The sequence below is a fragment of the Arvicola amphibius genome, chromosome 1, assembly GCF_903992535.2.
Source record: "Arvicola amphibius chromosome 1, mArvAmp1.2, whole genome shotgun sequence".
NCBI lineage: Eukaryota > Metazoa > Chordata > Mammalia > Rodentia > Cricetidae > Arvicola > Arvicola amphibius.
The window spans coordinates 154,678,259-154,705,274 of NC_052047.1; the positions used below are offsets into that span (position 1 = coordinate 154,678,259).

Below are 27,016 nucleotides of genomic sequence, written 5' to 3' on the forward strand. Positions count from 1 at the left end.
TTTATAAAATAACAAAAAGTATGAATAGATCTGTTTATTGTATTGTGGAAATGGTCTTGGTTCATATGAGAAACTATATATGCACTTTGAGGACAACATTCAGAACTATTAAGACAGAAGACAAACTACAATTTAAAACTCATCCAACATGGGGCAGTGGTTATAGAATGGTGGTTGGAATGCACATAACATGAATAATACTGTAAAAAACAGACTGTGATCCTTGCACATACGTGTCAAAACACACACACACACACACACACACACACACACACACACCTCAATATTTTGTTTGTGTTTCAACAAATAAAGCTTGCCTGAAGAAGAGAAGCAGAGCAGACAGCCACAAGAGTGACCTTCTACCTCTCCTTATTTCTCAGACTGATGGGGCAATCTTGTCCTTAGACTGCATCTCCAGACTGTATCTGTCTCCAGCAAACTTCAGACTACAGGGGTGAGTCTCAATCCTAAACATCTATGCCCCAAATACAGATCACCCACATATTTCCATAAGCAAAGCTTAAATTGCACATCAAACCCCACACACTAATAGTAGGAGACTTCAACACCCCACTCTCACCAATCGACAGGTCAACTAGACAGAAACCTAGCCCACAGAGAAATAAGAAAACTAACAGATATCATGAATCAAATGGAATTAACAGATATCTACAGTACATTTCACTCAAACACAAATGAATATACCTTCTTCTCAGCACCTCATGGAACCTTCTCTAAAACTGACCACATACTTGGTAACAAAGCAAACTTCAAGAGATACAAAAATTGGAGTAACCCCCTTTATCTTACTGGATCACCATGACTTAGAATTAGAATTCAACAGCAACACTAATTTAAGAAAGCCCCAAATTCATGGAAATTAAACAGTGCTCTATTGAACCACCCCTGGGTCAAGGAATAAATAAAGAAAGAAATTAAACTTCATAGAATTCAGCAAATATGAAGGCACAATATAACCAAACATATGGGACACTATGAAAGCGGTGCTAAGAGGAAAGTTCATAGCGCTAAGGGCTTACATAAAAAAAAAAGTAGAGAAAGCTCACATTAGTGACTCAGCTTACCTGAAAGCTCAAGAAGACTCACCCAGGAGTAGTAGAAGACAGGAAATAATCAAATTGAGAGCCCAAATCAATAAACAAGTGGAAAACCTGTATGGCAAGAACTTTCAATTTTTGAAGAAAGAAATTGAAGAAGATACCAGAAAATGGAAAGTTTTTCAATGTTCTTAGATAGGTAGGGTCAACATAATAAAATTGGCAATTCTGCCAAAAGCAATCTATAGATTCAATGCAATCCCCATCAAAATCCAAACACAATTCCTCACAGACCTTGCAAAAACAATAATCAACTTCATATGGAAAAACAAAAAACCCAGAATCACCAAAAGAATCCTGTACAATAAAGGACCTTATGGAAGCATCACCATCCCTGAAATCCAGCTCTATTATAAAGCTATAGTAATGAAAACAGCTTGTTATTCATGGCAGTAACCTAAGAAGTCTGAATGTGTATGACAGTTGTGTAGCTGGGTCTTAGCAGTGGGTTCAGGACTTGTCCCTTACACTTGAGCTACTTTTTAGGAACTTATTCCTCATGCTGGGTTTGCCTTACTAAACTTTGATGTAGGAGAAGGAGCTTCAACGTGATGTGCCATGCATTGTTGACATGAATGGGAGGTCTATTCTTTTCTTAATGGAGATGAAAAAGGAGTGTGATGGAGGAGGGTCATCTGTGTATGTGTTACTTTCATTGGTTAATAAAGAAACTGCCTTGGCCCTTTGATAAAACAGAAAATTAGGTAGGCGGAGTAGACAGAACAGAATTTTGGGAAGAAGGGAAGTGAGTCAGATGCCATGCCTCTCCTCTCTGAGATGGACACAGGTTAAGATCTTTCCTGGTAAGCCACCACCTTGTGGTGCTACACAGATTACTAAATATGGGTTAAAGCAAAATGTGAGAATTAGCCAATAAGAGGCTGAAACTAATGGGCCAGGCAGTGTTTAAATGAATACAGTTTCCATGTAATTATTCTGTGACTAAGCTAGCTGTGCAGAAGCTGGGCGGGACAAAAAGCAGACCTGCCCACAGCACCTTCTACAGTAGTGAATGGGAGGAATAAAAGATGTAGAGGGGAAAATGGGATAAGAAAATAAAGATGTCTGGTGTACTAAAATTACACCAAACCCATTTGATCCTGGGTTTTTCTTCAAATGGGAGGCTCTTAGTGGCTGCTTCTAATTCAGTAAGGGTTAAATCATTGATCTGATCTTGATTTAAATTTGGTAAGTAGTACCTATCGAGAAAGTTATTTGTTTATTTTGGATTTTCCAAGTTGATGGAGTACAAGTTTTTAAACTATGATCTAATGATTCCTTGGATTTCCTAGGTATCTGTAGTTACATTCCACATCTCATTTCTGATTGTGCTAATTTGGATATTCTGTCTCTGTCTTTCAGTTAGTTTTGATAAGAGTCTATCTTCTTTGATTCTCAATAATCAAATCTATGTTTCATTGATTTTTTGTAATGTTTTCTTTTTTCAATTTTATATTTATTTTTCTCTCCTCTAGAGTTTCCCCTCTCTCCACAAATCCCATTATCCTCCCGCCCCTCTCCCTAGATCCATTTTTCCTCCATTTCCATTTAGAAAAGTGCAGGATTTCTGGAGATATCAACCGAAGAAGCCATAAAAAAATTACAATAATACTAGGCACATACCCTGATATCAAGGCTGGGAAAGTCAACCCAATAGGAAGAAAAGGGTTCCAAGAGCAGGCAAAAGAGTCAGAGACAGTTCCTGCTGCTACTGCTTTGAGTCCCAAAAGAGCATCAAGCTACATAATGATTTCAGCCCTCAGTTTGATTATTTCTTGATGTTTACTCCACTTGAGTGCTCTTACTTCTTTTTTTTCTAGAGCTTTCAAGTGTGCTCTTAAGCTGCTAATAGAAGAGCTCCCAAATTTCCTTTATTTGGCACTTAGTGCTATGAACTTTTCTCTTAGCACTGCTTTCTGCTTTCATTATGACTTATAAGTTTGGGTATGCTGTGTATTCATTTTCATTTAATTCTAGAAAGCCTTTAATTTCTTCCTTGAGCCAGTGGTAATCCAGTAGAGAATTATTCAGTTTCAATGAGTATATGAACTATCTGTCATTTCTGACACCCAATTTTAATCTGTGTGTGCTAGTCTAATAGGATGTAGAAGGTTACTTCAAATTTCTTGTATTTTTTGAAACTTGCTTTATGTTCAAGTATGTGATCAATTTTAGAGAGAGTTCCATAAATTACTGATATGAAGGTATATCCTTCTGTGTTTGGGTAAAATGTTCTATAAATATCTGATAGGTTCAATTGGTTTATAATGTCTATTAGTGACAGTACTTATCTGCTTAGTTTTTGTCTGGTAGCCCTGTCCTTTATTGATAGAGGTATATTGAAGTCTTTTACTGTCAGTGTGTGAGGGTCAATATGTGATTTAAGCTGAGTAGTGTTTCTCTTATAAACTTCTGTGCCTTGGGAGATACATGTTAAGAACTGAAATGTAGTTTTGGTGGGTCTTTTCTTTTATACGTATGTCATGTCTTTCCCCATCTCTTTTGATTAGTTGGGATTGGAAGCCCACTTTGTTAGATAGCAAAATACTAGTTTGCTTCTTAGGTTCATTTTCTGGAATGTATTTTCCCAAACTTTACTCTGTGTACCCTTGTGTTGAGATGTTTTTCATGTGCACATCAGAAGGATGGATCCTGATTTCTTATTCATTTTGTTAGTCCATGTCTTTTTATTGAAAACATTGAGACCACTGACATATCAGTGACTAATTATTGTTTGTTCCTATTATTTTGTTTTTGGTGGTGGTGGCAGAACTCTGTGTGTGTGTGTGTGTGTGTGTGTGCGTGTGTGTGTGATTTTGATTTTGTTGTGTGAGGTTATTTATTCCTGTGTTTTCATGGGTGTAGTTAAACTCTTCAGTTAAAGTTTTCCTTCTAGTACATTAGTAGGGCTGTATTTGCAGATAGATAATGTTTATATTTTATTTTATCATGGGATATCTTAATTTCATCATCTATGGTAATGGAAAGGTTTTACCAGGTATAGTAATCTGATCTGATATATGTGGTCTCCTAGAGTCTGCAGCACATCTGTACAAGTTCTGGCTTTTAACATCCTCATAGAAAATTTAGGTATAATTCTAATAACTCTTCTTCTTTTGCAATTTTTAATATTCTTTGTTCTACATGTTTAAGTCTTTGATTATTATGTGATAAGAGGTCCTTCTTTTCTGGTACAATCTGTTGGTGTTATTTATGGATTTTCTCTCTCTCTTTTGTTTTTTTGTTTTTTTCAGACAGGGTTTCTCTGTAGCTTTGTAGTCTGTGCTGGAACTAGCTCTTGTAGAGCAGACTAGTCTTGAACTCACAGAGATCCACCTGCCTCTGCCTTCAGAGTACTGGGTTTAAAGGTCTGTGCCACCACTACCTGGCTTCTTTATGCTTCTTCTTGTACATGTATAGGCATCTTTTTCTTTAGGTTAGGAAAAATTTTCCTCTATGATTATTTTGAAAATATTTTCTGGGCCTTTGAGCTAGAATTCTTCTCCTTCAATTTCTATTATTTTTAGATTTTTTTTTTTTTTTTTTTTTTTTTTTTTTTTTTTTTTTTTTTTTTTTTTTTTTTTACTGTCCCAGATTTCATGGATGTTTGTGTCAGGAATTTTTTAGATTTAACCTTTTTTTGACTGATGTATCCATTTCTTCGATCATATCTTCAATACTTGAAATTCTGTCTTCCATCTTTTGTATTCTAATGGTGAAGCTTGCCTCTGTATTTCCTGTTTGCATTCCTAAATTTTAATTTCCAGAATTCCCCCAGTTTGTGATTTCTTTATTGCTTCTATTTCCATTTTCATGTCTGGATCAGTTTTATTCATTTCCTTCAACTGCTTGTTTGTGCTTTCTTGGATTTCTTTAAGGGATTTATTCATTTCCTTTTTAAGCACCTCTCTATCACCTTCATATAGTTTGTTTTAAGGTTTTTTTTCTTGTGCTGTGACTCTTTTGGAATATTCAGGACTTGCTGCGGTAGCGTACCTTGTCTCTAGTGGAGACATATTGATTGTGTTGTTAGGCTGATATTGAGGCATCTGAGTTGGGGATGGTTATAATTCTAGGTTGTGATTTCTGAGCTTGTCTTTGCTCCTTGGTTTCTGTTTCCTCTCTGGATTTTTGGAGAGTGTAAAGGCTGTGGATAGCCTGTTTTACAGGCTTGCTCAGCTGCCTGTTCACACTGAATGCCTCATAGTCTTGGTGGTTGGTATATTGGGATGAGTTGGGAAGGAAGGTATAAAAGATTGAAGGTAGAAAGAAATAAGAAAGGAAGGAAAAAGAAAGAAAGGGAGGAATGAATGAAGGAAGAAGAAGGGGGAAGTTCCTTGTGAACTGCTGGGGATGGGGCAGAGAGAAAAGGGAGCCCACGATGAAATAACTGTCAGAGCTATGGATGAGAATGGGGGATTGGATCTCATGAGCAGTAGGAGAGGAGTGGCTCTATCTTGTTACCCTAGAAGGAGAGGCCCTTGGATTGGCAGGGGATACCTCCTGTGTTTGAGGTTTTTGAATTTGTAGGATTCAGAGATGTGACCAGAGGGAAGGAAGGAGGTAGCTGGTTTTGTATAGCAGCACTTTGGGATATGACTGGGAGATTGTATCTGGGAGAACAGAGAGAGAAGAGACTATCTGTGGGAAGCTTAATTCAATATGTTTTTTTAAAAAAATATTCATACTTGTTACTTATAACCTTCTTTTACTGCAGAAGAAAGAAAATATATATCATTAAATTCATGGCAACCAACAATTTCTTATAGTCTTTCTGCCATAAAATTCATGCAGCAAATACCCTTTAAATTCAAGAATTTGAATGACTTCAAGTGAGAACCCTTTATGAGTCATTACTATATTTCAGATAAGCAGTATTATTGTAGACATATTTCAGTTTATTTGTGTGGAATGTATTTATCTTACTTTTTGTTATTGTTTGTTAACTAAAACCAGGCTTAGAGTAATTGGAGACTGCATGAAGTTTTAGGTTCTGTAAGTACCCAAAACAAACTATATCATAGTTTATAGCCAAAAAAGCAAGATAATAAAACAAATTACTTGGATATGCTGAAATAACAGAGTGACCTGAAATTTTTATGATCTTACTAAGTCAAATGTTATAACCATGAGATTCAGGTCTGCTGAACAAACAATCAAAAATTCAATAGATTAATAACCGAGATTTATTTACTTTTTAATATCCCATAGTCCCTCAAAGTCAGATAAGGTCAGCCAACCTGAACCATATCTCATATCCTACTAATAGAGCAATCACTGTCTGTCACATTGGCTTCTAGGGACAGAGTAGTAAGCACACAGGGCTAAGTATGGCTGTTCTCTTCAGACTACCTCCTGCAGATCTTCACATCACTTCTGCTCCTCTTTTACTAACAAAATCTATCACAGTTAAATGTGATTTTAAGCATTTTTCATGCTCGATCTTAAGTGATAAAGAAACTAGAAGAAAGTAAGTATGGACCAAGCTAAAGTGATTGTCTTTTAATCACCAACTGGTTTTTACAACCTAAATATAGATGAGTAACCTTGATCTCTACAGTTTTTTTTTTTTTTTTTTTTTTTTTTTTTTTTGGTTTTTCGAGTCAGGGTTTCTCTGTGGCTTTGGAGCCTGTCCTGGAACTAGCTCTTGTAGACCAGGCTGGTCTCGAACTCACAGAGATCCGCCTGCCTCTGCCTCCCGAGTGCTGGGATTAAAGGCGTGCGCCACCACCGCCCGGCTCCCTTGATCTCTACAGAAAAGTCCATTCAAGTTCCCAATTTTGCCTGGCGATCGTGTCTACTTCCAATATCCAGGAGGATTACTATATCTTTTTTGGGAGTTCACCTTCTTATTATCTTCTCAAGGATCCCAAACTTATAGGCTCGATGTCCTATGATCATGGCTAGAAACCGAATATGAGTGAGTACATCCCATGTTCATCTTTATGGGTCTGGGTTACCTCACTCAGAATAGTGTTTTCTATTTCCATCCATTTGCCTGCAAAATTCAAGATGTCATTGTTTTTTACCGCTGAGTAGTATTCTAGCATGTATATATTCCACAGTTTCTTCATCCATTCTTCCACTGAAGGGCATCTAGGCTGTCTCCAGGATCTGGCTATTACAAATAATGCTGCTATGAACATAGATGAGCATATGCTTTTGTTGTATGATTGGGCATCTCTTGGGTAGATTCCCAATAGTGGAATTGCTGGGTCCTGGGGTAGGTTGATCCCGAATTTCCTGAGAAACCGCCACACTGCTTTCCAAAGTGGTTGCACAAGTTTGCATTCCCACCAGCAATGGATGAGTGTGCCCCTTACCCCACAACCTCTCCAGCAAAGGTTATTATTGGTGTTTTGGATTTTAGCCAATCTGACAGGTGTGAGATGATATCTCAAAGTTGTTTGGGCAAGACTGGGCCAAGGGAAGATGGGGAGAGAAAAGTGTGAAGGGGAGAGCGGGGGGAGCTCGGAGGAATGGGGTGCTTGGGATATAGGAAGGGTGGATATGAGAGCAGTGAAGCATATATCTGAATTTAAGGAGCTACCTGAGGGTTGTCAAGAGACTTGACCCTAGAGGGGTTCCCAGGTTTCCAGGGAGACGCCCCCAGTTAGTTCCTTGGGCAGCTGAGGAGAGGGAGCCTGAAAAGGCCAGTTCCTATAGCCATACTGATGAATTTCTTGCATATCACCATAGAACCTCCACCTGACGATAGATGAAGAAAATGACAGAGCCCCACCTTGGAGCACCGGACTGAGCTCCCAAGGTCCTGATGAGGAACAGAAGGAGAGAGAACATGAGAAAGAAAGTCAGGACCGTGAGGGAACCTCCAGCTGGCGACAGATGGGGAAGGTGACTGAGCCCCACATTGGAGCACTGGACTGAGCTCCCAAGGTCCCGATGAGGAGCAGAAGGAGCGAGAACATGAGGGAGAAAGTCAGGAACGAGAGGGGTGCGTTCACTCATGGAGAAGGTGGGACAGAATTAATGGGAGATCACCAACTCCAGTTGGAATGGGACTGATGGATCATGCGACCAAACCCGTCTCTCTGAGTGTGGCCAACAGCGGGGGCTGACTGAGAAGCAAAGGACAATGGCTCTGGGCTCTGATTCTTCTTCATGGACGGGCTCTGTGGGAGCCTTCTCAGCTTGGTCGATCACCTTCCTGGACCTGGGGGGAGTTGGGAGGACCTTGGTCTTAGCATAGAGTGGGGAACCCTGATGGCTCCTTGGCCTTGAGAGGGAGGGAGGGGAGGTATGGGTGGAGGGGAGGGGAGGGAAGGGGGAGAAGGAGGGGAGAGAAAGGGGAGAAGGAGGGGAGGGAGGGGGGAGGAGGAGGGAAGGAGATGGAAATTTTTAAATATAAAAAAAAAATAAACCATGAGGAAAAAAAAAAAATAAAAAAAAAAAAAAAAAAAAAAAAAAAAAAAAAAGTCCATTCAAGATCAACTCAGACACTCCTGATCAGGGTTCAGGATCTTCGATGGACACTTGGTAGTTTCTTGATTATAACTATACTGTTTTTTTTTAAATTTTGAAGGCCTATGTATTGTTTTTCATAATTCTTATTAGTCTTTCGAAGACTGAGTATTCACTAACTTAGTACAGTGAATTCATAGGTGTATTTACATAAGAAATAGAACAAATATTTTAAATATCAGGAACAAATTGATATAAGATACCACTATCTTTGTTAACTAATGATAAATAATAATGCTTTAATATACCAAAATAAACCACAGTATCAGATACTACTATTGATCATTTGAAATTTAAATATGAAATATCCTCTGGACTCTGTTTCAAGAATGAAAATAACACACTCATATTAAATAGCTCAGAACAAATCATATCTTTCATTACTACTTAAGACTTAAACAACGTCTTCTTAACTTAGGTAGTAGTCAGCGGTGACAAGCATTTTAACCAAAACTTGACAGATGATTAGGACTGATATTTCTTAGGAACACTGTAACTAGAAGAAGTACTTTGCTTCCAGGAAGTATAGTCAAACAAACATTACTTTCATTGCTTCAAACAGAAGGTTCCTTGCTCAGAAACAAAGAACAACCCACCAGGTCTTTATTATGCTGCACTGGTCCATTTGTCAGACAAGGCTTCTGGAGCCAGGGAGCTTCTGAAAGGAGAGACCCAAGCCTGAAGTCTTCAACGGCAACAGCAAAAAGTTATAAATCCAGATGTTTCACGAATACTGTGAATAAATAGTGAAAGAGGAGGCTATTTGTGATGGAAAAAGAAAAATATAAGCCTCCACGATTTATAAGGATAATGTTTCAGAAGTATCAAATCAGTTATGGTCTATATTGCTGCATAATCTGTGTCAAGTTGAGCTTTTCTTCAATGTATGTTGAAATTTTCTCACTGAAATGCCAATCAGTGATAAATCTCAGAAACTTTTGTTAGAAGCATCTCATCTTCCTCTGTAACCTCTTTATAGCATCTCTGATATCCTTGTTCCTCAGACTGTAGACCAAAGGGTTCAGCAATGGCGTCATCACAGTGTAGAAGACAGATGCAAATCGATCTAAGCTGGAGGAGCCACCAGAGCTGGAACTCAAATAGACAAAGGCACTGGAGGTATAGAACAAGAAAACAGCTGTCAGATGAGAAGCACAGGTGTTGAATGCCTTGGACCTGCCCTTTGCTGAAGTAATTTTCATGATGGACAAGAAAATATAGCCATAAGATACCATGATGGCTAAGCCATTTGTAGGCCCAAATAATATTGTTGCTATGGCAAGTACGACCTGTGCATAGGAAGTGTCAGTGCAGGATAGATTTAATAGCTGGGGCATGTCACAGAAGAAATGTCTGATGACATTGGTTCCACAAAAGTGGAGCTGCAGCAAGGCACAAACCTGAGATAAAGAACCTATGATCCCTGCTGTGTAGCTTCCCATCACCATGCGAGCACACAGGGTGGGTGACATGATTGATGAATAGAGCAGCGGGTTACAAATGGCAGCATACCTGTCATAGGCCATGGCTGTCATGAGGCAAGATTCGCTCAGTCCCATAGTGGAAAAGATAAAGTACTGAACGACGCAGCCCACAAAGCTGATATATTGCTCTTTCTGGAAGAAGTTGGAAAGCATATTGGGGATCGTTGTGGTTATGTAGCAGATGTCTATAAAGGACAGATTACTGAGGAAGAAATACATGGGTGTGTGGAGGTGTGCATCCAACCTTATTAAAACAAAGAGAGACAGGTTCCAGGTGAGCGTTGCAATGTAAATTGTGAGGAATATAACAAAGAGCAGGGCTGTGATTTGCGGGAAATCTGAGAATCCTAGGAGGATGAATTTGGTGATCTCAGTAATATTTCTTCTTTCAGTCATTGCTTCTATGATCCTAGTATCAGAGAGGAGAAAAAGAACACATGGTTGGGTCAAGAATTGTAGCATTTTCTGTCTTTCTCCAATGAGTTTAGAGGAGATGAAAAGCTCCATTGTCCTTCTGCAGAAAAAAATCCCAGCAATTCTTCTCTAGCTGACAATGTATGTTCCATATCTTAGCTATTTCATGTAATGTCATGAGGATTACTAAAAGTATGTTTAAAAGATTGACTGGAAATATTTATTAAAGCACCCATGAACTGTTGAGATTATGAAAAAGAAGGCAGATGTTATTGATTGCAATAAAATTGTTTCAGTGTCCAATGATACTTCTAGGTGTAACTGCTGCATCATACTTGTGATGGTGTAGGTGGCATTATTTCAGAATAAAACTGAAATTGTTTTATATCACAGCTTATGACTTTAGTAACTATTGTAATTTTTCCTTTAGGAAAATTTACCCTATTTACACAATTTTTTCAATTATTTGCTAATATATTTAAGACAACATTTTCAAAGTGACCTTGAGTATAATGTCATTGTGATAGAATGATGCATATATGATCAATCAAATTTTCAAATAAGTCTTTTGGAAGCCCTTAGGGAAACACCCACTCTGGAAGTGGTGGTTCATGCTTGGCACTAAGGGAGGATTATCTCAGTTTTAGAGTGTTTTTGATTCTTGGACAACAATATAGCAGGAATATGGTTAAAGGTTTAAAATAAGGGCATCAGGTTTGATGCTTCCTTTCGTTATGATTTTGTCTAAAGTGCTTAAGGAAACTAAAGCTCTTTTCTTAACAAAGTGCCTTTGAACCCTGAGTTTACTAGGAGGGTTATGAGCATCCCCAAAACACTGACATAAAGGCTTAAATTCAGAGAAACTTTTGAGTCACCGGCTGCAAGAGGTTTCATTATTTTCTTTAATTGCATCTTGTAACATGGAGAGGCAATCTTCAGTATATTCTATGTAGCCCACCATGTACAGAAGGGACTGGGGAGATGTGGATTCCTATTTTTATTCCAAGTAAGACTTTTCTTTATAGTTTTACAATTTGGCAAAGGAGAATTCTGAATATACTCACTCTCTTTAATGGATATGTTCTCTGTATTCACCATCTCTCTGGACAGCTAGGGTAGAAAAGCAGACTGATGGAAATCTTGAATAGATTTAATTAATTAATTTAATTAATTAATTAATTTATTTATTTAATTAGGAACACGGAGCCAATCAAGACGTTTTCCTGTACTGAGCTGATAAAGATTCTATCAGTTTCAGGCCTGTGAGGCAGAAAAGCAGGTGAAGGTGGGAATGTTGCCGCATAACAAATGGTTCAGACCCTCACTATCTGCACCTATTGTGTGCATTCCAGCATCTGCTTTGCCATCCTGTAGATTGCAGACTGCCAGCACAATGAAGGAGAAGAGCCAAAATCTGTTTGAAGCCTTTTGAAGGGAAAAGGAAATTACATAAGGACTGTGTCCTATCATTAACACTTACTTTATCTCTTGCTAAACAAAAATTATTACTCAAGTCATGTATTCTTTTTCCTTTCCTCTACTTATTTTTAAAAACATTTTCATTATACATACCAATCCCAAATTCCCACTCTCTCTCCTTTTCCATTTCCTCCAACACCATCCCACTCCACCTCCACCCAATCCCAGAAAGGGAAAGGCACATTGTCAATCCATGTATTTCAAGAGAGATCAAATCATTATTTTAAAAGCAGAATTCTGAAGAAGATAAATGAAATCTAAACATCCTAAAGATTGAGAAATAGGGAAACACAGACAAGCATGCTTTGATCTCAGTCCACTTTCCTGACAGAAAGTATTTTGTTTTGGTTCAGGTCTCTATGACTGCCTTGCACTGCAGCCAGGATTTACACTCACTGTTTCATCTGTCATTAGACGACCCCCTTATCCTCCCAACACCAGAGAGCAATCAGAAGGCAATGGATTCCGCAGTCAGATATTTTCCAGTTCAGCACTCATCTCACACCCCAGATTTACATTTGAGATAATTCTATTCACCTAAGGTCAGAAATCTGAGTAAAGAGAGAGAAAACTACATTCAGGGTTGGGAAGTGGAGAGGTGAGGGGGGATGGGTAGGTGAGGTCAATTTCTAAAAACATAATTCCACTTAAGTCTTACTTTTAAAAAAACACATGGGTCTTGAGATAACACAGATTCTACCTTCCAAACCTTAAGTTTTAGTCCCAACTGCAATATTGGAAGAAGACAAGGTTCTTACGCCTATTTATCTTCCTATATATTTTCCAGCTGAGCTTGGTTTCTCTTCTAAGTGTGTGCTTTCGGCCAAAGACATAGCTGTTAGGTGATCACTGACAGCAAGTTTGACAGAAGCTCTGGGATCCTGTTGAGACCTAAGGTGGAAGGGGAAAAGCCAATTATAGGGAACACACTATAGACACGTGCTCTCTGGTGTAATGGTCGCTGGAGAGATTTCCCTAATTAATTCAGGCCCACTTTGCCATTTGTAGCAATTTTCCACTTTCCTCTAGTCTCCTTTATTTATTTGTTTTTATTGAACTATATATTTTTTTCTCTGCTCCCCTCCTTAGCTCTCTCTTCCCTCCTCTTCTACCTTCTCCCATGGTCCCCATGCTCCCAATTACTCAGATCTCGTCTTTCTCTGCTTCTAATGTAGATTAGTTCCATGTATGTCTCTCTTAGGGTTCTCATTGTTCTCCAGGTTCTTTCAAGTTGCAAATAGTAGGCTGGTTTTTCTTTTCTTTATGTCTAAAAGCCACTTATGAGGGAATATATACGATATTTGTTTTTCTGGGTCTGGGTTATCTCACTTGATATGAAGTTTTCTAGATCCAACCATTTGCCCATAAATTTCAAGATGTCATTTTTTTTTTCTGCTGTGTAGTACTCTATTCTGTAGATATACCATATTTTCTTTATCCACTCTTCAGCTGAGGGATATTAAGTTGTTTTCATGTTCTGGAAATTGCAAACAATATTGCTATGAACATAGTTGAGCACATGTTCTTTTGGTACAATTGAGCATTCATTGGATATATACCTAAATGTGGTATTTAGTTAGGTTGTTTCCTAATTTCTTGAGAAATCACCATAGTAATAACCAAAGCAGCTGTGCCAGTTTGCCATCCAATCAGCAATGCAGGAGTGTTTGTTTATTTATTTATTTATTTATTTTACCCCAAATTCTGGCCAGCATAAGTCGCCATTGGTTGTTTTGATATGGCCATTCTTACAGGTGTAAGATGGAATTTCCGTGTTGTTTGATTTGCATTTCTCTGATTGTAGTGCCTGCACTACGGGACAGTACACGGGCCAGGATCTAAGCTAGAGACTTAAACATACGCACACACACACACCCACACCCACACACACACACATACACACACACGGACACGGTCATCCTTGACACAAGAGTTCCAACTTTATCGTGCACTGGGGAAGCTTATATAGGGATACTTAACTGATAGTCACACCGCAGCTCTCAGGATCTTTCAGCTGCAGGACTCACTCCCCTGCCAACAAGGTCTTGTGCTCAGAGCAGCTGCAGGCACAGGTATTTTGCTCAGTTCACTCCAGCAGCCAAAGAGTCTGAGGCAGGCAAACAAAGTCAAGGGGCCAGGGGTCTGCAGCCCCCCAACAGCTCTCTCTTTTCTATATAATTAGACCAGGCCTGTCTTGGGTTGCAGAAGCACATATTCACGTCTTACCTGTCATAAAGAACTCTTGCCTCAGCACGCAAGGCCTCTGTCTTGGTTGATTGTGATAGGCTCCTATCTTACCCATCTTTGGCTCACTGGTCTTTTCATAGCCTGCTAATGCATGCTGCTCTTGAAGGAAGCCCACTTTCTTGGGCACATAGCAATTTACATCACTGCTGCTGACACCTGTCGTAGAGGCAGAGCAACAGCAACCCTCCAGCTACAGGAGTTCCTAGGGCCAGCTGTTCAGCAAGCCTAGGCCGTATGGGAGTGGCTGGACTGGCATGGGTGTGGCACAAATATAATGAAAGGAAAGGGAGCAGCCAACTGCATGTTCCAACTGTTCTTATAAAAGGAGGTCTATAGGTCAAACCAAAAAATATCCTGGCGAAAATTATGTAGGGAATTCTTGATCTCTAACGCTAGGGGATCAACAGTGCTAATCATAACATTCGTCTGACTAGTGGAAATTCTGGTTGTCTTGGCGGTCACAGTGGTAACAATAGCAGCCACCTGTGCTGATCCTCAAGTCTCACTGGAACAGGCACTAAGCCCGGAACCTGGGCCACAGCAGCAGTCATTTTGTTAGCCCAACAGCTGTTCAAAAGACACGAAACTAGAAAATAGTTAAGGGCAGAATCATAATTAGCCACAGAAAGTCACATGAGAAGCTTTATTTTGGCTCGTAAACAGGCATGAAGTCCACAGAGATACCATCCTGTGAAGGTAGACCCTATACCACATTGTGTTGGATTCTGAAAATAAAACTTCTGAGAATCCTTGCTAACATTCTTGTAGAGTGACCCCTGTCCCCATCACTACAATGAATAATATGCTCTGGCCATGAATCATAGTACCGGGCCAACGTTTAGCACAAAGAGAAAGAAAATTCAGCAAAAATAAAACACAAACTGTCAGTTTCCAAGTTCCAATAACATTATTATGTCTCCAATCAACAGAAGTGGCTGGCTGTTCTGTAGCCCATTCAATGGAAAGGAAGCACAGCCACACAGATTATCCAGGTCTACCGGCATCAGTACCAGGAGATTCCTGACCAGGGCCCCTCGTGCCTGTTGGCCATGGCTGATGGCCAGGAGACCCATCCATAGGACACACAAGCCACTCAGGAATCCAAATGGAGCTTTCAATATCCTGCGGAAACACACATACCCTTCCACACCCCCAAATAAGGCCTGGATCCGGCCCCTTCCATGCTCCAGTCAACATCTTTCACTGTACCATTGGATGAGTAGAGCCATGGGGCTGCCAGTGCCTCTGAGCAGCCAATGTTTGAGCATGCATTAACCTGTGCATTGCCTTCACTAAGAGGGCCAGGTAAGCCAGAATGTGCCCAAAGGTGGCCAATATAAATCTTATGAGATATTTTCCATAAAAGTAATTGAATGTTAGTCAACAACTCATGAACTCCAGAGATAGTGGCTATATTTCCTGCCATTTCCAAGTGGGGGTTGGAGGGAAACCTTAGCAACATATATGCTATCAATAAAAAGATTAATAGGTTCAGCTGGAAAAGTAATTAGAGTAAATGAATGGCAGCCAATTCTGCTTTTTGTGCAGACTTGTAGGGTACTTTTAATTTAACAGTCTTCTGGGCTCTGACTACAGCAGCTGTGTCATTAGAGGATCCATCTGTAGTAAATACATTAATGGCACAATCTAGGTGAGCTCGCAAAATAATTTTAGGAAAGCAAACCGAATATTCCTCAAAAAAATTTACTAATTTATTAGTGGGTTAGTCATTGCCAAATTTAGCAGACTAAGTGATTAAAAAGATGGTTTATTCTGGACTAAATAACTGGAGCCAGTTATTGTATGGAATAATCACTTTATCAGGGATTTTGGCAAACGTCCTAAGACTTTCCAGGTAGGCTGTGTGCGACACCTCCAGGACAGCCAAATGATAGGGCTACACAACCTTTTTGGGAGAGGCTCATCTGTGTACCCAGAGAATAGGTCCCTCCTGGCAAAAGACTGCAGCGGGCTGCAAGGCTGTGCAAAAGACCAGCAGAAGCAAAGGCTGACAATAATCAATGTAATTTAGATAGGCTTCTGCTAACTGCTGTTCAACTAATCTGAGACATAAGACTAATCACAGCCTTCAGTTGTCAGTAGCCTGGGAGACATGGGGTTTGAGTTACCTCTTAAGATTTCAAATAAGGGGAGGAGATTGGGAGAGGTGAATAAGTGGCCACACTGCTGGACAGTACGGGAGGACTGAATCCAGGCCCCCTCCAATTTCCTAAGCTTTTCTGGCCATCCAGTCAGGTGAGTTCCTTGCAGCTGGCTTTCTTTACCTCATTCCACCCTGCCCCCAAGCTCTCATTTTCATCTGCAAGGGCCTTGGATCCCCCATCACAACCTGCTTCAGGACAGAGGGGATCTGAGAGCCTCCTACAGTGCTGAGAGGACCTAAGAGAGGGCAGACCAAGAAAAACTCCAAAGTACACAGTCAGCCATAGCAAAGATTAGACCAAGACACGAAGACTCCGCTGGCATCATTTGAAGGAAGAGATGGGCAAGCGCCAATGCAAGAATTCCTCCAACATCCTGAAAAGCAACATAGTAACACCAGAATCCAGCAAACACGCAACAGGAAGACTTGAACATCCTAACCCAGAAGAAGTAGATAAAATTGACTTTAAATGTAATTTTATGAAAATGATGGAGACCCTTAAACAGGAAGTGAAAAAGTCCTGTAAAGAAATGGAAGAGAAGAAAAGCAAAAAGTTAGAAGAAATTAATAAATCCCTCAAAGATACCTAAGAAAACTAACAAAAATCAATCAAACAGGAAAAGGAAACAGTTCAAGACTTGTAGACCGAAATGGAGGTAATAAAGAAAACACAAAACAAGGGATGGCTGGATATGGAAAATCTGGATAAATGAACAGGAACTATAGAGACAAGTATAACCTACAGAATACAAGAGATAGAAGAAAGAATCTCAGGTGCTGAAGATACTACAGAGGGAATTGCTCTGCTAAAGAAGTAAATAGTGAGCAGCGAAGTCACAGAAAGGGTTACACTTTCATCGCCACCTAAAGTAAAATGGAAAGAGAAAATTTAAATATTCTTCAGAACAGTAAAATGACTGATGTGCAGCCTCCAAATTTCAAAACTGGTGTTTCCTGCCTCATACAAAGGAGTAAATAAGAAGAAAAAGAAAAGCTCAGTAAAAAAGAACCTCCACTTTTTTAAGTCAAGAACTCATCAGCCACCATTTTCATATGGCTTTTATGCTCTTGGAAAATTCCATTTTCCAACCCCAGAGTAACTGGATGCAATACCATGCAACAGCATGGAAGTACTTTGAGAGGGCTGGATCCAAACTCACAGAACGTTTTAGGGTGGATAGGGAATGGAGCTTTGGTTCTGATGAGGCCCAGCTTCAGATGCCAAGCTGTTTGTGTGGCCTCACATCCTGAAACTGCTTCTTTGGTGCATTTTATTCACTGGGGTTTCTTGAAAGGAAGCTTGCATCAATGTCCAAGGCCGTGTATGTCCCTAATGATTGTGAAAATATTCACGAGTAGGTAAAGAGAAAGGTGACCATAGCACTTCTTTTTCAAAGTGAAGACTGAAGAATGGCACATCTAGGAGGAAGGTTAGTGTACTCTCATCCTAATAGGCTGTGATAATCCTACATGTTAATGTAAGGATCACATACATATTTTGAAGCTTCAGAAAATGTGGCTCTTATTTTTATTCTGTGTTAAATTGACATTACCCACATTGCATTACCATATTTTCATTCATTTAATTAAGCCTTTGATTCCTCAATAAATGCCTATTCCCTTCAAAAAATGGGCAAAACAAAAGAGTTAATATCTTATAAATTTAAAGAATCTAATATCAAAAACTATAGAAATTATCTTATTTTCTATGCCCAATAATAAAAATTGAAGCTGATTATGTACCCCTTTAATATAAATCATTTATCCTATTTGAATGGATGTGTGTTAGAAATCTGTATTTTCTGTCATGATATATTGTTTACTTTTCTGTATTTTCTGTATTTTCTTATATTATTAAATTCTTCCTGTGAATCAGAAAAAGTAAAGACTTTTAAGAGACAGTAAAAGTACTAAAAGAGAATAAGCTACATAGAGACAGGAAATATACTGGGAGTCCGGTTCCTGTAGATTATTGTGTTGATTTTAAGTGTTTTGAATGCTTTCAAGCAAACAGTAGCTATTAAGAAATGTGGGATTATGAATTGGACTATTAATTGAACTATTTTAGATCCTCTAGGAATGCTTTAGCTTTAAAAAGGAAGGTACAAATGTCTGTCAAATGATAATCAAAAATGCTTTGTCGAAGAATTTTTGCTTTTATTGCTACAGGAGACAAGAGGGTGTGGATTCCTTTCAGGTTAACATGGATCAGATTTGATCAAGGGAGACCTCTTTAATCTTGACAGGTTACATATATCAACAAAGGTTATAGATGGTCTTCCCAGGACTTAGTCATTATCTCAGATTTCCTCAGGAACCCTAAAGATACTTTGCCACAAATATCAGGAAGCAGTTTGGAGGATACATTGACCAAATTCCCAATAAGGGTGTGGAAGGCTTTTGGTTATATGGTGGGCTAAGGATGTTTGTTATCATTTAGGGGAAAATAGTGTATTGATACAATTTAAAGTCATTTTTGTTACACTGTATTTGTTCCTACTCTTGTTTAAGGTAATGTACTTATGTAGTTCATTTAAAAATGTAAGATAAAATTATAATAGTTTTTGAATGTTATTATTGTAAACTACATAGGAAAATCAAGAAACAGGTCAGTAGTTAGTCATTTATAACAATCAAACTTGGAGATATATTAGCTATGTTTTCTAGGTTAAATAAGTATATTTTAGATAGATAAATGGTCTTCAAATACTTCAGAGACCTATAGAATATGACATGTAGTGAGGAGCTGCGGACAGGCCTGTGAAGCGTGGCGGTTGGTCGGCAATGGGAAATAATCAAAACCAGCCTTAATTAATCAGCTTTAATAAAGGAAGGGAATGGGGTAAGCTTACAGAGCCAAGGTTCCAGCAAAGAGCAGGGAAACCAGAAGGAGGGGCTTACCAAAACCTGGTTCTTTTTAAAGGTATTTTATGCCCTGGAGTGGCCACGCCTTTCAGACAAGGGATTGGTCAGCCTCCCCAACAGGCCTGCTTTTCATCCCGCCCGGCTCCCACATGGTTAGCTTTACACCCGAAATAACAACACACAAACTGTATTCATTTAAACACTGCCTGGCCCATTAGCTCTAGCCTCTTACTGGATAACTTCTCACATCTTGCTTACCCCATTTCTAATAATCTGTGTAGCACCACAAGGGGTGGCTTACCAGGAGAGATCTTAACCTGCGTCCGTCTCGGAGAGGAGAGGCATGTCTCAGGTCAGACAATCATGGTGACTGCCCAGAGAGGAGAGGCATGACGATTGCCTGAAGCATCTTGCCTCACTCCCAGCATCCTGTTCTGTCTACTCCACCCACCTGTGTTCTAACCTATCAGGCCAAGCAGTTTCTTTATTAATTAACCAATGAAATCATCAGATAGATAGAAGACACACCTACATCAATGACATTTGTCAACACAGGACTTTTCATGACAATAATACATGTCTGTTCTGGCAGCACCAATTTACTTCAGAGATGAAGGACATTGAAGAAATACTTTAAAGAGTTTGATATCATTGTGGAGAGGCTAGCTACAGGACAAAGAAACTACTTTTGCCTTTGATTGCTGACAATGTGTGATGTAGATTGGACATGCAGGACATATAGGACAAAGACTGTTGAACTTTGCCAAAACAAGGTAGGACAGTCCTTCAAAATTCCTGCTTCACAGAAGAGTGTGAGATTTTTGCAGGACTAAGAGGAAAGGGAATGATGAACTATGTCAAATGAGGCAAGCTTCATTGAAAGGTGTGCCAGATATTCTGGGTCTGTAGGCTGAGTATGAATGCCCCAATCTTGCAGAGTAACTTGGGTGACTGTCCAGCAGCCAATATGTCTCTGTTTTAGAAAATATTGCATTCTTCTGAGTCCTTGATGGAGTTAAAGACCTGATAGTTAAAACTGCAGTTTTCCTTAGTTATGCTAGAAAGTAAGTTAGGTGTAAAACTTTGGATTCACTAAGATAGGATAGATAATGCTTTATTTTCTCTGAATAAGCTAAATAGAAATGAACAGACTATTGTAAATTTTAAATATAATTCTTACTTGATAATTGTTATGGTATATAGTCTTACTATGCTTAAGTCAAACTTTTCATTTTATTTAGACAAAAAGAGGGAAATATTAGAAAATGTTATTTTAAGATGTATTACATTTGTTTATCTTGTGGAACACTTATTTAGTGATACCAAACCACACAAAGATGCAACAAAGAAACAGAATTACAGACTAGTCTCCCTCATGAACATTGATGCAAAAATACTCAACAAAATATGGGCAAACTGAATTCAAGGGCATATCAAAAAAGTTGTCCACTATGATCAAGAAGATTTTATCCAAGAATGATGTGGTATGTCCTTATGTATAAGTTTTGCCCCATTTGGTTAAATAATAAATCTGCTTTGGTCCATGGCAGGACAAAATATAGACAGCCTGTAAGGGATAGATAGAGCAAGAGTAGGTAGAATCAGGGAGACATCATGTAGCTGCTAAAGAATACAGATGCCCTTGAACAATACTGGTATGCCACAACCTCATGGTGATACACAAATTAATAGAAATTGGTTAATTTAAGATACAAGTGTTAGTTAATAAGAAGCCTGAGCAATAGGCTAAACAGTCTTGTAATTAATAAAGTTCCTGCATGATTATTCAGGTCTGGGTGGCTGGAAAACAAACAAGCAGTCTCCAGTTATACCATAGATGCAGTGATGTTTCAAATATGAAATTCTGTAAGTGTAATCTACCATATAAAGAAACTGAAAGAAACAAATCACATGATCATCTCATTAGAGGTTGAAAAAGCCTTTGACAAACTCCAACACATCTTCATTATAAAGTTCTTGGGGAGATCAGGGATACAAAGAACATACCTAAACATAATAAAAGCAATATACAGGAAGTTGACAGCCAACATCAAATTAAATGGGGAGAAACATAATGCAATTCCACTAAAATCTGGAACAAGACAAGGCTGTCCACTCTCTCCATATCTATTCAATATAATACTTGAAATTCTAGCCAGAGCAATAAGATAACAAAGGAGATCAAGGGGATAAAAATTGGAAAGGAAGAAACTAAAGTTTTCTTATTTGCTGATGATATAATGGTGTACATAAATGACCCCAAAAATTCTTCCAGGGAACTCCTATAGCTGATAAACACCTTCAGTAATGTGGCAGGGTACAAGATTAATTTTTAAAAAAGTAGCCCTCTTGTATCCAAATGATAAGTGGGCTGAGAAAGAAATCAGAAACATTAATCTTTACAATAGCCACAGATAATATAAATTATCTTGGGGTAACTCTAACCAAAGATGTGAATGACCTATATGACAAGAAGTTGAAGCCTTTGAAGAAAGAAAATAGAAAGATCTCCCATGCTCTTGCATAAGTAGAATTAACATAGTAAAAATGGCAATTACACCAAAAGCAATCTACAGATTCAATGCAATCCCTATTGAAATTCCAAAACGATTCTTCACAGTCCTTGAAAGAACAATACTCAACTTCATATGGAAAAACAAAAAACCCAGGCTAGCTAAAGCAATCCTGTACCACAAAGAAACTTCCAGAGACATTGTCATCCCTGACTTCCAGATCTACTCTTTGAGGTATAGTAATAAAAACAACTTGGTATTTGCATAAATATAGACACATGGATTAATGGAAACAAATCAAAGACTCTGATATAAATTCCCACACCTATGAATACCTGATACTTGATAAAGAAGCCAAAATTGTACAGTGGGAAAAAAAAGCATCTTCAACAAATGGTGCTAGAATAACTGAATGTTGACATGTAAAAGAATGCAAATAGATTCATATCTACTGCCTTGCAAAAACTCAATTCTAAGTGGATCAAAATCTTAACATAAATCCAGTTACACTGAAATTGATAGAAAAGAAAGTGGAAATTAGCCTTGACTGCATTGACACAGGATACTACTCCTGAATATAACACCAGTATCATAGACAGTGAGATCAACAATTAATAATTGGGAGTTCCTAAAACTGAAAAGCTTCTGTAAGGCAAAGGATATTGTCAATAAAACCAAACAGCAATTTTTCACATACTTCGCATAGGACAAGGGGCTGATATTCAAAATATATAAAGTACTCAAAAACTAGACATCAAAATACCAAATAATCCAATTAAAAATTGGGGTACAGATCTAAACAGAGAATTCTCAATAAAATAATCTCAAATGGCTAAAGACATTAAAGGAATTGCTCTACATCCTTAGTCTTCAGGGAAATGAAAATCAAAAGAACTCTGAGATACCATCTTACACTTGTCAGAATTATTAAGATAAGAAACGCTAATGACAGTTTATGTTGTAGAGAATATGAAGTAAGGGGAACACTCCTCCAATGCTGGTGGGAGTGTAAACTTGTATAACCACTTTGAAAATCAATATGGCATTTTCTCAGAAAATTGGGAAAACCCAACTATACCAAGATATATCTTGGGCTTATGCCCAAATGATGCATAATCATGCCTCAAGGAAACTTGTTCATCTATGTATATTGAAGGGTAAACTGGCAGTGGGGGCAGGGTTGGGAAGGTGAGAACATGAGGGATTTGGTTGAGAGGGTTGGGGGCAGAATGGAGGCGGAGAGTAATGAAGAGATGTCTTGATAGATGGCACTTCAGGGTTAGGGAAAAACCTGAATCTAAGAAAATTCCAAAGAATACACAAGGTTGAGCTCAACTAAGACTCCTAGCAATAGCAGAGAGGGTACCTGAACTGGTCATCTCCTGTAGTCAGATTGGTGACTACTCTAACTGTCGTCATAGATCTTTCATCAAATAACTGATGGAAACAGACAAAGAGATTCACAGGCAATGCTGGACTGAGCTCTGGGAGTACTGTTGAGTAGAGGGAATAGAAATTGTATTAACCTGGGGGAAGGTCAAGATCATGAGAGGGAAACCCACAGTGACAGCTGACCTGAACTCATGGTAACTCAAAGGCTCTGGACCTAGGGAGCCAGCATGGAACCAACTTAGGCCCTCCCCATATGTGTGAGAGTTGTGTAGCTTGATCTGTTTGTGGGGCTTCTGGGAGTAGATCAAGACATGACCCTGGCACTTGAGATACACTTTGGTAATGTATTCCCCATGTTGGGTTGCCTTGCCCAACCTTGAAGTAGGGTGAGGAGCATGGCCCTGTGTCAACTTGAAGTGCCTTGCTTTGTTGACATCCATGGGAGGCCTTCTCCTTTCTTAATGGAGTCAGAGGAGGAGTAGATGCTGGAAGGGAGGGGCAGATGGACAGGAGGAAATGGGATAAGAAAGGAAAAAAGGAAGGAAGGAAGGAAGAAAGAAAGAAAGAAAGAAAGAATTGAAGAAAGGAAGGAAGTATATTAGAGAGAGGGGGAGAAATCTTTTGTAATGAAGTTGCAATAAAACCAGGCTTTTTATTTTGATTAGAAGACTCTTAATAGCTGCTTCTAACTCAGTAAGGGTTATCTGGTCTTGATTTAGCTTTGGTAATTAGCACTATTGAGATTATCCATTTCTTTTGGATTTTCCAGTTTGGTGGAGTACAGCTTTTTTTATTTTTTTAATTAAAAATTTCTGCCTCCTCCTCGCCTCCCATTTCTCTCCCTCTGCCCCCCTCCCCTCCCCCTCCCTCTCCAACCCAAAGAGCAGTAAGGGTTCCCTGCCCTGTGGGAAGTCCACGGTCCTCTCCCACCCATCCAGGTCTAGGAAGGTGAGCATCCACACAGGCTAGGCCCCTCCAAAGCCAGTACATGCAGTAGCTTCAAAACCCAGTGCCATTGTCCTTGGCTTCCCAACAGCCCTCGTTGTCCTAGGTGTCTGTTGTTTTGTTCCCTTTTCATTACTGATTGTGCTAATTTGGGTATTCTCTCTCTGTTAGCTTGGATAAGAGTTTGTCTATCTTATTTGATTCTCAAAGAACCAACTCTTTGTTTCATTGATTCTTGGTACTGTTCTCTTTCTATAATGATATATTATTTATATTTTGATAAATAAATCTTGCCTGGAGACTAGAGGCAAAGCTAAAGCCACTAAAAGTCAGGCAATAGTGACAAACACATTCAATCCCAGGATTTGGAAGACAGGCAGGTGGATCTCTCTGAGTGCAAGGCCACCCTGGGATATACAAGAACAATGTGGACACAATTCCAGGTGATGGTGGCTTACAACTTTAATCCCAGTCCTAGGGGTTCACAACACTTTAATACCAGCACTAGAGAGACTATAAAATGGGAGAAAGAGGCTTAGGACTTAGTTTGCAATCACCCAGCCTTGGTAGAGTTAAGACTTTTCTCATGAATCAGCTGCTTTGTTTTTCTGGTTTTTTGATTGAACCCCAATTTCTATCTCTGGGTTTTTATTGTTCAGGTTACATCTTTCTTTTCATTTTATATTTATTTTTCTCATATATTACATCTATACTGAAGTTTTCCCTCTCTCTAGTCCTCCCATTTCCCTTCCACCCCTCTTCCCAGATCTGTTCCTCCTCCATTTCCATTCAAAAAAAAAGTGCAGGACTTCCAGGGATATCAACCAAACAGGGCATAACAAGTTACAATAAAGCTATGTACATACCCTTATCTTAAGGTTTGAAAAAAGCAACTCAGTAGGAAGAAAAGGGTTCCATGAGTAGGCAAAAGAGTCAGAGATAGCCCCTGCTCCTACTGCTTGCAGTCTCAAAAGAGCACCAAGCTACATATTTATTTCATCCCTCAGTTTGATTATTTCTTGCTTGAGAGTGCTTACTTCTTTTTGTTCTAGAACTTTCAGGTGTGCGGAGAAGTTGTTAGTATGAGATCTCTCATTTTTTTAAATGTAGGCATTTAGTAGTATGAACTTTACTCTTAGCACTGCTTTCATTGTGTTTGGGTGTGCAGCAAATTCATTTTCACTGAATTTTAGAAAATCTTTAATTTCTTCCTTGACCCACTGGTAATTCAGCAGAGGGTTGTTAAGTAATCATGAGCATGGAAGCTTTCTGTTGTTTCCAATATCTAGCTTTAATCTGTGAGTGGTGGTCTGATAGGATGCAGGTGGTTATTTCAAATTTGTATTTCTTGAGACTTGCTTTGTGTTCAAGCATATAGTCTATTTTTGTTCCATGAGGTACAGAGAACAAGGTATGCCCTTTTGGGTAAATGTTCTGAAAACATCAGTTAGATCCATTTGGTTTATAATGTCTGTTAGTGACAGCATTTATCTGCTTAGTTTTTTTCTGGATGACCTATCCTGTGGTGAGAGTAGGATACTGTATGTGACTTAAATTGAGTAGTGTTTCTTTTACAAACTTGGATGCCCTTGTGTTTGGGACATAGATGTTAAGACTCAAATGTAATCTTGGTGAATTTTCCCTTAGATGAGTAAATAGTGTCCTTCCCATCTCTTTTTATAGTTTTGGTTTGACCTCTATTTTGTCTGATATTAAAATGGCTACACTAGTTTACTTCTTAGGTTCATTTTTTTTAAATATACTTTTCCAACCCTTTACTCTGAGAATACCCTTGTGTACCCTTGATGTTGTGGTGTGTTTGAAACTATTGATACTGAGAGATTTCAGTGAGTAATGATTGTTTATTCCTGTTATTCTGTTCACATTGATGGCAGCACTGTGCGTGTACGTGTGTGTGTGTGTGTGTGTGTGTGTGTGTGTGTGAGAGAGAGAGAGAGAGAGAGAGAGAGATTTTGATTTTGTTATATAGGATTATCTATTTCCTGTGTCTTAATGGGTGTAGTTAACTTCCTTAGGCTAAAGTTTTCCTTCTAGTACCTTCTATAGGGCTGGACTTTTAGATAGATATTGTTTAAATTTGGCTTTATCATGGAATTTCTTATTTTCTCCATATATGGTGATGGAAGGTTTTGCTGAGTATAATAGTCTGAGCTAGTATCTTTGGTCTGCTAGAGACGGCAGCACATCTGTCTTGGTTCTTCTGGCTTTTAGAGTCCCATAGAAAAGTCAGGTGTCACTCTAATGCCTTTGCATTTATATGTTACTTGGTCTTTTACCCTTTAAGTTTGTAATATTCTTTGCTTATTTTCTTATTTTGTGGTAAGGGGGCTTTCTTTTTTGTTTCAATCTGTTGTTGTTCTGTGTGCTTCTTGTATATCTATAGGCATCTCATTTGTTCAGAAAATTTTCTACTATGATTTTGTTGAAAATATTTCTTGAACCTTCAAGCTAGGATTCTTTTCCTTCTTCTATTACTATTATTCTCAGGTTTGGTCTTTTCATACTTTTCAGATTTCCTGGATGTTTGTGTCAGAAATTTTTTATTCTTTTATTTTTTTCCTTTTTTAAATCTTTTTTCCCCTCCTCCTATTTCCCTTCTCCTCTCCCCACTCCTCTCCCCCTCCTTCTCCAGTCCAAGGAGCAGTCAGGGTTCCCTGTCCTGTGGGAAGTCCAAGTTCCTCCCCCATCCATCCAACTCTAGGAAGGTGAGGATCCAAACAGACCAGGTTCCCACAAAGCCAGTACATACAGTAGAATCAAAACCCAGTGCCATTTTCCTTGGCCTCTCAATCAGCCCTCCTCGTCAGCCACGTTCAGAGAGTCCGATTTGATCACATGCTCCATCAGTCCCAGTCCAGTGGGCCTTGAGCAGCTGAAGAGAGGGGGCCTGAA

At 38.9% G+C, this 27,016-nt stretch overlaps 1 protein-coding gene across 1 annotated transcript; it reads right to left on the bottom strand.

The window, feature by feature from the left end:
* Positions 1 to 9,541: 9,541 nt before the first annotated feature.
* Positions 9,542 to 10,483, bottom strand: LOC119805067 (olfactory receptor 5AN1-like). Its single transcript, XM_038316908.1, has one exon. It carries the CDS (start codon positions 10,478 to 10,480, stop codon positions 9,542 to 9,544), a length of 939 nt encoding a protein of 312 aa, XP_038172836.1. The 5' UTR covers positions 10,481 to 10,483.
* Between the last annotated feature and the right edge of the window lie 16,533 nt (positions 10,484 to 27,016).

Bases quoted from the DNA above. Each gene is read 5' to 3' on its own strand.
- LOC119805067 (XM_038316908.1), bottom strand. From the start codon at position 10,480: ATGACTGAAAGAAGAAATATTACTGAGATCACCAAATTCATCCTCCTA.